The following is a 13,458-nucleotide window of genomic DNA, read 5'->3' on the forward strand; positions in this document are numbered from 1 at the left end:
CAGTCACAGCACCCCAGTCCTTTGGAGAAACAGTCCCTCCCCCATTTCCCTCCTCATGCTCCAGTGAGGCCATCTTGCAAGTGGCTCCAAGCAGGGGCTCTGGGGGCCCGGCTGCTGGATTTGAACCTGGTTCCTCTTCCTACCTGTGTGACCTTGAACAAATCACTTTACCTTTGTGTGCTTATTTCTTCATCTGTAAAATGGGGATGATAGCACCTATCTCATAGGGCTGTGGTGAGGATAAATGATACTTTATTACAAGGCCTAGCACACAGCAAGCACTCAACAACTGTCGGTGATTTTTATGGCACCTATTTATGTCCTGTCTCCCCAAGGCTAACTTAAAGTTCTGCTGGGCAGGAACAGAACTTTTTTCTATCCACTTTGCTGTGGTCCTCCACACTGGAACTTCTCCCCCAGCCAACTCTCAGATGGACCCAATATGCAAAACAGATTTTGAAAATGGAGTTGCTCTAAAGTGGGGAGGGGGTCACCTCTGCCTCACCCTGAAGAAAGCTCAGGCTTGGAAACCACAGCACTGCAGAGTCTGGGATGAGCTGACAGGCATCTGATCTAGGGCCCTGAAGGCCAGCAGCTAGAGCTGTCCTCAAGGCCATCCTCAAGATGAACACAAAGGCTCTTCAGGATTCAGAGACCAAATCCTTTGCTAGTCCAACTAAAGTGATACACGGTATAGGGCAGGGTTAGGAAAGACTTCACCAAGGAAGTGGCTTTTAAGCTGGGCCTTGGGAAGGCAGGCCATGATTTCAACAGGTGGAAAGCAAAGGACCAGGAGTGGGCAGGTGCTGGAGAACAGGTGCTGGCCTGTCTCACTGCAGAGTAGGTGCATGGAGAGTGAGGAGCCTGCAGGGCCTGTAAAGCCAGAAAGTGGAGGTACCAAGGAGCACGGCAGTGAGCAGACCATTGGGGCTCAGCCTGAGGAATCTGGCAACGTGACTGATGGATATGGCGGAGGCCAGGGGCTGGGGTGATTCTCTTGGCTTATCTCAAATTGTGTACCCCTGGTTGAGGAGACAGGTCCAGGCCTCAGGTCTTCCCAGACCCAACTCCCTATCTGGCTGCCAAGTTCTTCCCAACAGGGAACATGGCAGGGGTTTCACAGTCACCTGCCTTGAGAAGAAAGCTTTGGGATACTGGACGTGGGATGGTGGAGAACTTCCAAAGCCTGGGCGCAGGGTAGGACACACCAGAGGGATGCTGATGTCCATGTAATCACCAGGCACTGGACAAGGACTCAACCATGACCCAGGCAACCAGACCCCTTGCTGCAGGGGCAGGGATACCCAAGGACACCAAGAAGATAGGAGCTGAAGGGGCGAGGGGGCCACTGAAGGACAAAGCACCATCTGGAGTCAAAACTCTTTATTATCCTGCCCCAGGAGCCCACACAAAGGAATCCATGGAACAGGGAGAAGGCGGACAGCACAGCCCCTTTCCACAACTTGAAGAGAAGAGGGAGCCATGGTAGGTGGGAGGAAACAGCTCCTCTTCAGCTCCCTGATGGCACTGGCTGCTCTGACGGCCCCCCAACATCTTGGGCCCAAGGGTGCCATGACCAGTGTGAGGCCCATAGCCGGGACTGGGGCCAAGCTTTGTCTACATTGTTCTGATGGACACGGGGTCACTCTGGACATGTCAGCGTCACTCATCTCTCCAGCCTGGCTGGAGTACCCCAGGCCCCGAACTGCAGGGGCAAGTGGGCTCAAGTGCTCAGAGGCCCTGGGAGATTGGGAAGAGGGAGCTGCATGGACTGGAGGACTCCAGGAGATGGGGCACAAACTACCCCTACTGCAGCTTCTGACAAATATCCAAAGCGGGGTCCGTCCATCCTCCTGGACCATTCTAGAGGCCAGTGGTGAAGGCCCCAGGGCAGCTTAGCTTATGGAGACTTCTTGGTGTACCTGACCCACCCCGGAACCAGAGCCTCGGCAGGAGGACGGGCTCCAAATCCAGCTCTGGCTCCTGTGCTGCCTTGGCTGGTGGGTCCAAATGTCCTCCCTTCCCCTACCAAGCACTGGACTGAGGCAGGGGGAGCCCAGCAGGCAGTGGCAGGAATAGCTCTACAGAGGCAAGCTAAGGCCCTTTCAACAGACGAACAAAGAAGGTGCCTCAAGGGCAGGGGTCACAAGCCTGGGAAGCAGGGTACAGGGAGTGTCTGAGTGACCAGTGAGACACAAAAAGCAAACACCCCGCCCCATGCTCATCCTTACCCCTTATTCCAACCACCTAGCCCAAAGCCCTGGGTCAAAACCAGCAGGCCCATCCCTGCCTTTTGGGGTGAGAAAAAGAATCTGGAACCAAAAGGGGTGGCGGCTGCCTCCTCAGGAGCCTGGTGGTCCAGGGCCATGCGGTAGCCATCACCGAAGGTTAAAGACCAGGCTGATGGTTAGGATGATGCCCAGGAGGAGGACGAAGGGTAGCCAGGTCTTCACGAAGGCCCCAACACTGATGGAGAGGAGAGAGATGGGAGTAACGGTGAGAGGGGCCCAGTGAGTGGGCGTGCAGCCCAGATCCCTTCCATCCACAGACCCAGACAGGGCTGCTGCCCTCAAGGAAGTTCCTGGAACCACTCCCTCACCTCCAAACTTGGTCAATCAAGGGACTGAGCTGGGCCTGGCACCCACTACAGAGAACCACCAACTAAGGTCCTGGGCAGGGGCTGTTCCAGGCTCTTGGTGGAGATGTGACACCTTGCTAAGTGGGTACAAGAGACGTGCCCACCCTCTTTGGGCCTCACTAGCTCCATCCACAATCACCCTTTGTCTGGGGAAATGTCTCCAGTGAGAGGACCAGGAACTTGAGTCTTGGTGGAGAAGCCAGGAGTGCCCTCTGCCCACAGCCCTCATAATGGGGCCCACTGGGAGGGGAGGGGTCAGCAAGAGTTAGCACAATGTTGTGGCTGGAGCGAAGGGGCTGGAGTCAGGGCCCTGGGTTCAACTCCAGCTCTGCCTCAGTCTCTGTGTGACCAGTCTCAGGGGAACTCTGAAAGCCTTTGGACTAACAAAAAGACCCCTGAGTCTCCTTTTCAGGAGCTTGTAATCATGAATGCAGCTAGAAGAAAGGCTGGAGAGGCAGCCAGTTTAGCCTAGGTGTGTGCTGGCTCCCAAGTGGGTGGGTTACTCAACCTCTCTGAGCTCCCCTTACCTCTAAATTGGGATTGCCTTTGACCTCACAGGTTGTGAGTGTGTGGCTTCAAATGTCCTCCAAAGCCACAACTGGGGCCCACCTGCCCAGAACCCTGCCTCTTATGAGGGATCCTGGGAAGGGACCCGGTGGGATGGTCACCTACCCCTCTGTGAGGGTCTACCTCTTCATTTGACCTAAGCAAAGGGCTCTGTGGGCTCATAGCCTCCCCGAGGAGCCAAAATCATTATCCTGATTTTACCAAGGACAGTTGCAGCTTAGAGAAGCCAAGACAGTTAGGTACCCAAGATCTGTGAGCAAGTGACAGAGCTGGGCTTGGGACCCAGGTAGAGCTGGACTTTAGCCATCTCTCCCTCCACCAGAACTCATGAACCTCCATGGCTCCAAGCAGCATCTGCTTTGTCCCTGCTGGCTGAAGGACTCCAGAAACAGCCTTGCTGGGATCCCTGGGAGAGCAGCCCAAGGGAGGGCGGTGAGTGACAGGTGGATGGGCAGCTCACCTGACATACTTCCCATAGAGCAGGCAGAAGAAGCACAGCGTCACCATGTTCCAGTTGGTGCTGTTGTTGTAGCGCATCAGGTTCAGGGCCAATGCCACATGTGAGTGGCAGTTGTCACAGCAGAGATTATGCTGGAGATACAGGAAGGGTTGGGTCAGACCGGGCTGCAGGGGAGTCTCCCAGCCTCATTCCTGCCCCCAGGAGTGGTCCACCTACCATGCGGTGCTTGTACTCCTCAGAGGCATCATGCACGCCTGTGTCCCACGCATTGGGCCCACTGGCATACACCTGAGCAGGGTCCAACTTCCAGTACCTGAGGAGAGAGAGGGGGTTCTGGGCACCGGCTCAGCTCCATGAATGTTCCCTGATGCCTGCTCTGTGTAGGGCCCTGAGCTGGGTGCTGAGGCTGCAGGGGTCAGTCAGGTCCAGGGAGAGCCGTGCAGCAGACAACTGTAACACAGTGTGACATGCCCAGTGCCGGGTGGATCCTGGGGAGGATATGAACTAACTCAGTTGGGGGGTGACACCTGAGTCCAATCCGAAGAAAGAGGGATTAGCCAGGCGCAGAACAGGGACTGGGTGTTCTAGGCAGAGAGAATAGCTTGAATAGAGGTAGAGGCACAAAACTGTGCAGCGGGTACCAGAAATTAAGTAACTGGGCACTGCTGGAGGATTCAGAGGGAGGAACAGGGTGATAGGATGTTGGAAGGTGAGGCTGGAAATGCAAGTGGGGCCATGTTGGGGGGGACTCGAATGCCACCCTGAGGAACTCATCCATCAGAAAGTATTCTCCCCATCAGCCTACATGGGAGACCTGGTTGAGTGGGAGAGCAGCTGGTGGAGCTAAAGCTCATAAACCTTAAACTGAGTGAGACCCCAAAGGGTCTCAGGCCAGGGGATGCTGGGAGGTCAGAGCACCATCTGGCTGCTGTGTGGGGAATAGCTTGGTGGAGGAGCCCAGAGATATGGGACCAGTGAGAAACCAATGTGGCCTGGACTGGGGCTGCTGGAGGGTTCCTTCCTGGAAATGGATGCCCTTAAAACTGTCCTGGAAAAGCAGCCTGGCAGTAGACACCCAGCCCAGAAGCCCTTGGCCCATGTTTCCACCTGCCTGTCAGGGAGCCCTGCTCCAGGCCACCTCTGCTGTGTGGGACACCAACCCCACAGGCCCCAGCCCTCCCGGGTGCAGCCTCGGGCAACAGAGCATCTGATGCTGTTCTGAGCACACTGATGACTGAGGCGTTGTCACCAGACCCACAGTGAGGTGGGTCCCCAAGACAGAGGAAACGAAGTCTCCAAATCCCAAGCAAACCAGCAATAGCTCCCAGAGGGCCTGAGCTCCAACCAGAACTTTCCAGCAGAGTTCTAAACAATGCCTCCCTTACACCTTAAATGGCGGGTTCGTTCCTCGAGGGGCAGGAGAGAGTCTAGGTTTTGGAGTGAGACAGACCTGGGTAAGACCCAGCTCTGCCACTTCCTGTGTGATTTTGATCAAGTCCCTTCCCTTCCCTCATCCTTCCAAAGGAGTGGAAAACATGACCTTGCAGAGCTGAGGCAAGGCCTAGATGGCCTGTGGGTAAAGGACCCAGCCAGAGACTGGCACAGTAGATGGTGGACCCTGGCTGTCCCTCCCCTCTCCAGATCCTCAGGATTCTGGCTCCTGCTGTGCCCCAGAAGGCCTGGCCTGCTACTCTGGGCAGGAGGAACCTGGCCCTAGGGTCAGTCCCACAGATGTTCATCACTTACTTGGCAGGCTTCCCAAAGGCCATGTTGTCTTCCTGTTGAGGGACAAGAGCAGAGATCAGTGGGGAACCCGCATCCAGCTTGGAAGATAGACCTGGGTCGGTGGTGAAAGTGCAGTGACTTAGAAGGAGGTATGTCGGGTGGGCAGAAGTGGGGTCCGGGCCCTGCTCTGGGGCTGGCACAGTATCTGAAGTATCTTCTGTGGGAAGAAGGCAGCGCGGCAGGAGTACACAGAGCACGGCACCCAGAGACCAAAGACTTGAGGTGCCTGCTGCAACTGCGCCTTTGTGTGGCTCCTAGGTAATTCTCCCACCCTCTCTAGGACTCCTTTTCTCCAAGTTCTATGGTCAGTCTCTGATCTTTGATCACAGGTAGGCAGTTTCCTTCATGGCATGAATGATGACACCCTCTGACCTCCTGACTCGACAGTGGTGGTCCACATTGAGCCTTTCTCTGTGTCTGGCAGTATGACTGCATTCAGAGCAGGACTGTGGGGGCTAGGGCTCGAGAGGCCTCCTTTGAGGGAGACAGTACAGCCAAGTTCTAGACCTGCCACATAAGATGTGGGATACAGGGGCTGGCCTGGTGGTGCAGCGGTTAAGTGCGCACGTTCCGCTTTGGTGGCCCGGGGTTCACCAGTTGGGATCGCAGGTGCAGACATGGCACCGCTTGGTAGGCATCCCACATATAAAGTAGAGGAAGATGGGCACGGATGTTAGCTCAGGGCCAGTCTTCCCCCCCCCCCCAAAAAAAGATGTGGGATACAGGAGTCATGCAGGGACAGATTCTGGGTTCAGAATCAGGAAGATCCTGCTGACAGCTGGTCAAAGATGAATTATCATAAAAGCATATGGCAGTGAAACTAATAGATATGAAAGACCTTTGTCATGTTAAGGTGAGCATGACAACTACCAACATAAACAGATTGGTGCCACCACACCCCTTCATTCCAGTCTCTGATAAAGAGGAAGCTGGAACCTTGAAATAGGCAGGATGCTGCCTGCTCATCTGGAGCAAACTCACTGCACCCATCTTGGGCACACCCCCAGGGAAGAGACCTGAGAACACAGCTGGTTCCTTCTAGAAGGCCCACCCCCTCTTCTCCATGGCCATCCCCAGGGAACCATGTCAGCCTCCCCTGTGCCCCCACCTTGTGACTCCCACCTTCTGAAGCTCCAGAGATGTGGTTCCTGGATGGTTTGACTCTCCACTCTTGCCTCTAATCCCTACCCATGTCTCGGTACCCCAGGGGTGGACAAAGGGCTGGGTCAGTTACTTAAGAATCCTTCTGGCCACGCTGCCCTCCCGGCCTGTCCTGGAGGCAAGAGAGGGGGGAAAGGGGTCAAACATTGGTGAGGAGCAGAGGGCCAGGGAGAGGACTGCATGGTATCTGCATTCTTTTAGGTTTTGGGGAGATAGGAAAGGTGCCTACAGGCAAGACAGGCCAACCTTCCACTTAAGCCTTGGAACCCTCCAGAGTGGAGTGGAATGGGCACTCACCGAGACAAAGTAAGGGCCAGCGAAGTCCCGAATGACTCCTGTGGATGTGCAGATGCCCATGTGACCAATGATGGGGAAAAACCACCTGTGAGAAAAGAGGACAGGGAAGGAGCAGAGCTTAGGGTGCCTTTCAGCCAGTTAGACAGATGCTGGGGACACTCTATGCAGTGTTAGAACATGTGTGACTTTTGTGATGATCAAGGTGGCCAATTAGGGTGGCCAGAGGGGCTGGGGAAGCACAGAAGAGGGGCAAGAGCAAATGAAGAGCACAGTGGGATACCACAGCACCCCTACAGAATAGCTATAATAAAAAGACGACAACACGGAGTGTGGTGAGGATGAGAAGCAAATGGAACTTCACTATGGGTAACAGTATAAATTGTTTCTACCACTTTCGAACACTGACAATATACTCTACACCTCAGCAATTCCACTTCAGAGTATACACCCAACAGAAACAAATACTTGTATCCACCAAAGCCATGCAGAAGAATGTTCACAGCATCTCTCCTCAAAATAGCTGGAAACATTTGTCAAAACTCATTGAACTGCACACTAAAAATGTGTGCACTTTATTGTATGGGAATTATATCTCTATAAAGTTGATTTAAAAAATAACTGGAAATAATCCAAATGTTCAACAATAGCAAAATGACTGAGTAATTTAGGGTATAGTCATACAATGAAAGGGTAGGTAACAATGAAAAAGAACAAACTTCTCCTACATACAACACAGATTCTTGTAGATATAAGGCAGAGTGAAAGAAAACTTACGCAAGTGTACATACACATTATTCTGCTTACAGAAAGTTCAAGAAAAGGCAGAAGTGGTGCTAAAGGGCAAAAGAGGGGTTATTTCTGTGGTAGAAGTGACTGGGAGGGGCACAAGGCAGCCCTCTGGATACTGGAAATGTTCTCTGTCTTGACCTGGGCGACAAGAGTGTATACACACAGAAAAATTCATTGAGCCGTATACATAAGATTTGTACACTTTATATTTTATACCTCAATAAAAAAGTTAAAAAAAATAGGTGGAGAAAGGCATTTAAACCAATCTGTGGGTGTGGGGGAATTCAGGCAAGTCTTCCCTGAGGAAATAACGAAGAAATAGTAGGTGCAAGGGTAGAGATCAGGACAAAAGCATGGTGTAGTCCAAGAACTAAAAGTTCAAATTCTTAAAAGCCATGGGCATTTTTACAAGACCAAATCTCAGATGGACCCCGATAGGCAAAACACACAGGAACCCAGATCTGCCTGTAGTCTGAGAACCACGGCTCCACAGGGCCTAGGTGCTGGAGGGACTGATCCAGGTTAAGGACTCACGGGAAAAGACTCATGGGGCCAGCGGTCAAGTGCTGGTCTGAAGGCTGCACCCTGTTAAGGAGGTCAAGGCAAAACCTACACAGATGCAGCTCAAGGAAGCTTTTCTGTGAGGCTGGGGCAGTCAGCAAAGACTTCACAGAGAGGGTGACTTTTAACCTTGACCTGTGAAAGGACAGAATGTCAAGAGGCAGGAAGCAAAACTTCGAAGCAGCAAAGTGGTGCATGTGTCTGGAGAATGGGAGTGGGACTGGAGTGGGCAGTTCAGAGGCTATTCTGGAATACTGACAAGAGATGATGGTGATCCTGACCAGAGTATTGCTGGTGGGATGGTGAGAAGCAGATGGATTCAAAAAGATCTTTTTTCTTCTTCTTCTTCTCCCCAAAGCCCCCCAGTACATAGTTGTATATTCAGTTGGTGGTCCTTCTGGTTGTGCCATGTGGGATGCTGCCTCAGCACGGCCTGACGAGCGGTGCTAGGTCCATGCCCAGGATCCAAACCTGCTAAACTCTGGGCCACCGAAGTGGAGTACGCGAACTTAACCACTGGGCCACGGGGCGGGCCCCTCAAAAGATCTTTAAAAGGAAGACTGGGCAATTTTATGACGACAGTATAGAAGTATTCCGGGTCTGCAGCCTGAGCACCTGAAAGGATGGTGGGGCCAGAGTGGTCTTTTGAGAACAAACTTCAGATTCCATCATCCTCTTGCTTAATATTCATTAACAGCTTCCTATTACACTTATACCTCAAACTCCCCCCAACAGTTTGGCCCAGTCACCTCACTCCTCTCTCTAGCTACATGGCCCACTTCTGGTTCCTCAAACATGCCAATTCCTCCTCACTGCTTTTTCTGGCATTTGCCCAGCCCAGAACACTCTTCCCCTAGACCTTTGCACAACTGGCTGCTTCTCAACATTTAGGCCTCAGCTCAACTGTCAACATCAGAGGTCTTTCCTGACCATGCCTTCTAGAGTAGCCACACACAACCCTAGGCACCCCAGACCCCATTACTCTGCTCTAATTTCTTCCTAGGATCTACTACTATCTGAAATTATCTTGTTTACTTGCACGGTTACTGTCTGTCTCTCCCCACTCATGTGTAAGCTCCAAGAAAGCAGGGATTTTCTCTTATTTATTAGCCTAGCCCCCGGGCAGTGCCTGGCACACAGCTAGAGCAAAGTACTCATTACTAAATGATGAATGAATGAATGTCCTGCATTTAAGAGTGGCGTCAGGCTCTGAAGTCAAACCTGGGTTGAGTCTTAACTTTGTTTTGGGCAAGTTACTCATTCCTACCTCTGTCAGTGAGAGGCAGATAGCAATAATTACCTCAGTGGGGGGAGGGGCTATTGTGAGGATGAAATAGGACATGCTTGCGAAGTACTTAGCACACTTCCTTGCACTTGGTAGTTGCTCAATGCTGTCATCATGAGGTGTTCAATAAATACTTGCTATCTGATTGGCTGGACTGGCGTAGAATAAGTTGCTGAAGACCCACAGTGGCCACAGGACACTCAGAATTATGGGAAAGTAGATGCTCTGGCTTCTCAGACTCTGATCTCAGGACCCATCCCCCTCTCCTGCTCCCCACTCCCCAATTCCTTTCATCTGGCTGGAGAGAAGGTCTGGGTTTGACCAGTATTTCACATACCACAGCTGTGCCAGCAACTGCTGATGGAAATTAAGAGTAAAGGCTGGAGACAACAGCAGAGCCCTGTGCTGGGGAAGCCCCAGAGAGGAAACTCTCAAAGTTTCTTCTATTTACTGAATGAATGAACAAATAAGTTACTGACCCTGGAGCTCTATCTGGGAAGGTAGACTACGTCAGTAGAAAAAGCCTGACGCCGGCTTCTAAGCCTTTATTTCCTCATCTATAAAAATGGGACGACAGTATCTATTTTCATTGGGTTGACGTAAGGACTGAACGAGAGAGTGAATATAAAATGTTTAGAATAGAGCCCAGAGTAAGTATCCATCTTAGCTGTTTTTATTAGTAACAGTAGTTATTATCTGGCTTTTTATGATTAATTATCAACATCTCTTGAGGGAGTGGACAAATCTTCGGACTCAGTTGCCTCCTCTCTGATCCTCCGTCCAAGGACACACGACAGTTCCTTGTGCCACATCTAGTCCTAGTTCTGCACTCCAGGTCAGCAATCATCACAAGGCACTATGATGGTTAGTTCACTTGTCTCTCTCCTGCTGGAGGGTGAGTCCTTTGATGGGAACATGAGCCCTTTGACAGGGGCACTATGGCTCGTTCATCTTGGTCTTATGAACACCTGTACACAGATCTGAATAGAAATGGGGTGTGAGCTGCTTCTGGCCTAGATGATTGGGGATTGTGGTGCCTCTATCTCATGTTGCTACCAGCTTTCTGAAGAGCAGAGGACCGCACAAATGTGTTATTGAGAATAGAGAAAACCCAGAGATCTTAGGATAGTAAGAAAGGTTTTAGCAAAGCCAATATATTCCCTGACTATCCCTCCCAGGTATTCTCACATTAACATTTTTTTCTTCATAGCACTAATCACTATCAGCAGTTCTCTTATTAACTTACTGCGTATCTCCTTCTACCATGACTTAAACTCTGTCACAGCATCATATCTGCTTTATTTACGACTGTATATTCTTATCACCTAAAACTACTCTAGGCACTTAGGAGTCACTTAGCAAATGTGTTAAAAGAACACTGAATGAATCAACGAACACGCTCCTAAAAATTTTATTTCTAAAGGACTCAGACTTGGATGTTCTTAAGCAAATGCATAAGCATCTGAAAATGCAAAACAACTTAAGTATTTTAACATTAATACAAAAATTAAGGTCGTTTTAGGATCAGCAACATATAAGGCCAAAAACGATCCCTTCTCCACACCACTTGGCTGTTTTTGAAAGAAGGAAAAAAATCTATCCCATCAGGTGAGAGTGGATAGGATGCAGTCATAAGAGAGCAAGTTATGGAGTCAGAAGACTGAGTTTGGGACACATTTGCTTATAGAGTGTAAACCTGATCAAGACATTAATGGTACAGGAAGCTCAGCTTCATCATCTGAGAAGAGAATTCGTACCTTAGAAAGTGGCTGTGAAATTCAGAGAAAATGGGTGTGAAAGAGCTTGGTCAACTGTCCAACACTGTGAGGAGGGGTTATTATCAGCTATCAAGGTTGAAGCAGGAGGGCAAACAAGCTCCCCCCACCCAGGAGCTGCGGGCTAAAAGGCAGCAGCACTACCAGAAAACCTGCTCTCTCTCCTGACAAAGGCTAATGCCGTAGAAAGACCTTGGTCTGGGAGGCAGACACCCCAGGACCTAAATCCGTTTTGCAACTGAGATGGTGGTCCTTCCAATGGTCACATCCAGGAGCCAGTGTGGTCCCAACCAAACTCCCACTTGCCTCTAGACCCACCAGGACGTCTTGCGTACGGGAAGTAATCAGCAAGCATTTGCTCAACGAATGAACAAACCAGTGAATACTGAAGACGTCTCCTCAGACCAGGTTAGGGGCCCCTCTTCTGCACGCCCACAGGTCCTGAGCTTGCCAGCCACAGAACCTTTCCCGCCGGCCTACAACTGTCCTTCTCCTCGACTAGACCAGGTGTGAGGAGGGCGGGGAGCGTGCCCCATCCGTCCGCAGAAACCGGCACCGCGCGGGTAGCGGGGTTCTGATGCCTGGGTGAGGCGTGAGGGCCAGACCCGAGGGAAAGGATTGTTGCGCGACCGGGCCGGAAGCTGGCCTGGGGCCGCCCGAGGTCGCCGCGCGGGCCACGGCTCTTTCCGACCCTGGAGACTCACGTGAGCACCGGGATGGGCGTCCACACCACGCAGTAGGGGAAGCGGCTCCGCTCCACGTCCATGGCGCCGCCGCCCGAGCCGCTAAATTGCTTCTTGTCCGTCTCGGCCGCCGTCGGCACCTCCACTTCCGCCATTCCGGGCGGGGGTGGCGGCGGTGGCAACAGGAGCGGCGAACTCCCTTCCGCTTCCGCCATGGTGCGCTAGCCCCGCTCCGGCCGGCCCCTGCTCCGGCGCCTCTCGCCGTGGCGTCACTTCCCGCAGATGGGGGTCCGCCCGGTTTGGCCTTCCCCCCGGGAATTGAAGCCCGGTCCCTCTGGGCCCTGCCTGCTTGGCCCCCCTCCTTCTGCGCCCGCCAGCCCCGCGTGTTTGTGCCTACACTGTACGGCTGCGGAAGGGATGCCCTCAGGCAGCGCTCAGTTTAGCGCAGGAGACCAACCAAGAACTCTATAATTCAGTACGCTGGGGGCTCCTAAAAGGTGTAGTGCAGTCGTTATTTATTTAGCACTTCTTAGGTGCCAAGCACTTGACATACATTGTTTTTAATCCCCATAATTAGACATGCGAATTTAGGTTATTTTCTCCAGGTTACAAGTGAGAAACTGAGGCTCAAGCGGTGAGGTGAGTGGCCACGTCTCAAACCCAAGTTTGTCCCTCTTGTCCTTTTCATCGTGTGATCTTTCACGAGGTAGTGGTAGCATAAAAGGACAGACTGAAATATTGTGTGTAGAAGCAGGGGAGATTTGCCTGAAGATATTTGAGCTGAGTTGATGTTTGCCAGCTGGCACGGGTGTGGGGGTGGAGGGATGCGTGCAGCCGTGCAAAGAAAGGCCTTGCAGAGCACAGCGTGCAGGAGTGTGAATATCACCTTGGCTGGAGTAAGTCACAAGCCTTAGATGTGATCCGATCCCTTCATTGTATAAATGGGAAAACTGAGGCTCAGGGAAGGGAAGTAGTAATTGTCTGAGATCACACACAATCATATAAAGAAGCCAAGCTGAAATCTTGGATTCTTTGGGCTTTTTAAAGAATGCCAAAATAGATAAAGAAAATGGAATCTGCTAGGGTGGAAAGGGGTAATGGAGGGACAAGAAGGAAGGCAGCAGCTAAAAATCAGGCTAGAGGGAGGTACGGACAAATCCATTCAGGAAGGTGGGAGCCATACCTTTTGGGGGAGTTCTTTCTTCTGTTGAATTACCCTCCCTCAATGCTGATCTGTAGAAAGCCTGCTGTCCTGTTTTTAGCACCTAATATTTTAATGCCTTTTGGGGGGTATGTCTGTCTCTGTTATGGAACTCTAAGGTCCTTGATTTCAGTAGCTAGCACAGTTCCTAGGGCAGAGCAGATGCCTACTAGATGTTTATTGACTGGATGTTTTATAAAGGCCTCATAGATATCAGAGCTGAAATGATTCTAACCCACTCAAAATTCTTTGAGTA

At 51.6% G+C, this 13,458-nt stretch overlaps 1 protein-coding gene across 1 annotated transcript; it reads right to left on the bottom strand.

The window, feature by feature from the left end:
* Positions 1-1,368: 1,368 nt before the first annotated feature.
* TMEM222 (transmembrane protein 222) lies at positions 1,369-12,231 on the bottom strand. Its single transcript, XM_046663132.1, has 6 exons — positions 12,023-12,231; positions 6,909-6,993; positions 5,412-5,443; positions 3,882-3,978; positions 3,666-3,796; positions 1,369-2,466 (listed from the first exon to the last, which is right to left on the bottom strand). The coding sequence occupies exons 1-6, from the start codon at positions 12,214-12,216 to the stop codon at positions 2,379-2,381; spliced, it is 627 nt and encodes a 208-aa protein (XP_046519088.1). The 5' UTR covers positions 12,217-12,231; the 3' UTR covers positions 1,369-2,378.
* Positions 12,232-13,458: the final 1,227 nt, after the last annotated feature.

This window comes from Equus quagga, chromosome 5 (genome assembly GCF_021613505.1).
Source record: "Equus quagga isolate Etosha38 chromosome 5, UCLA_HA_Equagga_1.0, whole genome shotgun sequence".
NCBI lineage: Eukaryota > Metazoa > Chordata > Mammalia > Perissodactyla > Equidae > Equus > Equus quagga.

What these genes read in the sequence shown, in the direction of transcription:
- TMEM222 (XM_046663132.1), bottom strand. Translation starts at nt 12,216, where the DNA reads ATGGCGGAAGCGGAAGGGAGTTCGCCGCTCCTGTTGCCACCGCCGCCA. An exon ending in ACGCCCATCCCGGTGCTCAC is followed by an intron (nt 6,994 to 12,022) that starts GTGAGTCTCCAG and finishes CTTTTCTCACAG; the next exon opens with GTGGTTTTTCCCCATCATTG. An exon ending in CTGGCCCTTACTTTGTCTCG is followed by an intron (nt 5,444 to 6,908) that starts GTGAGTGCCCAT and finishes GTCCCTCAACAG; the next exon opens with GAAGACAACATGGCCTTTGG.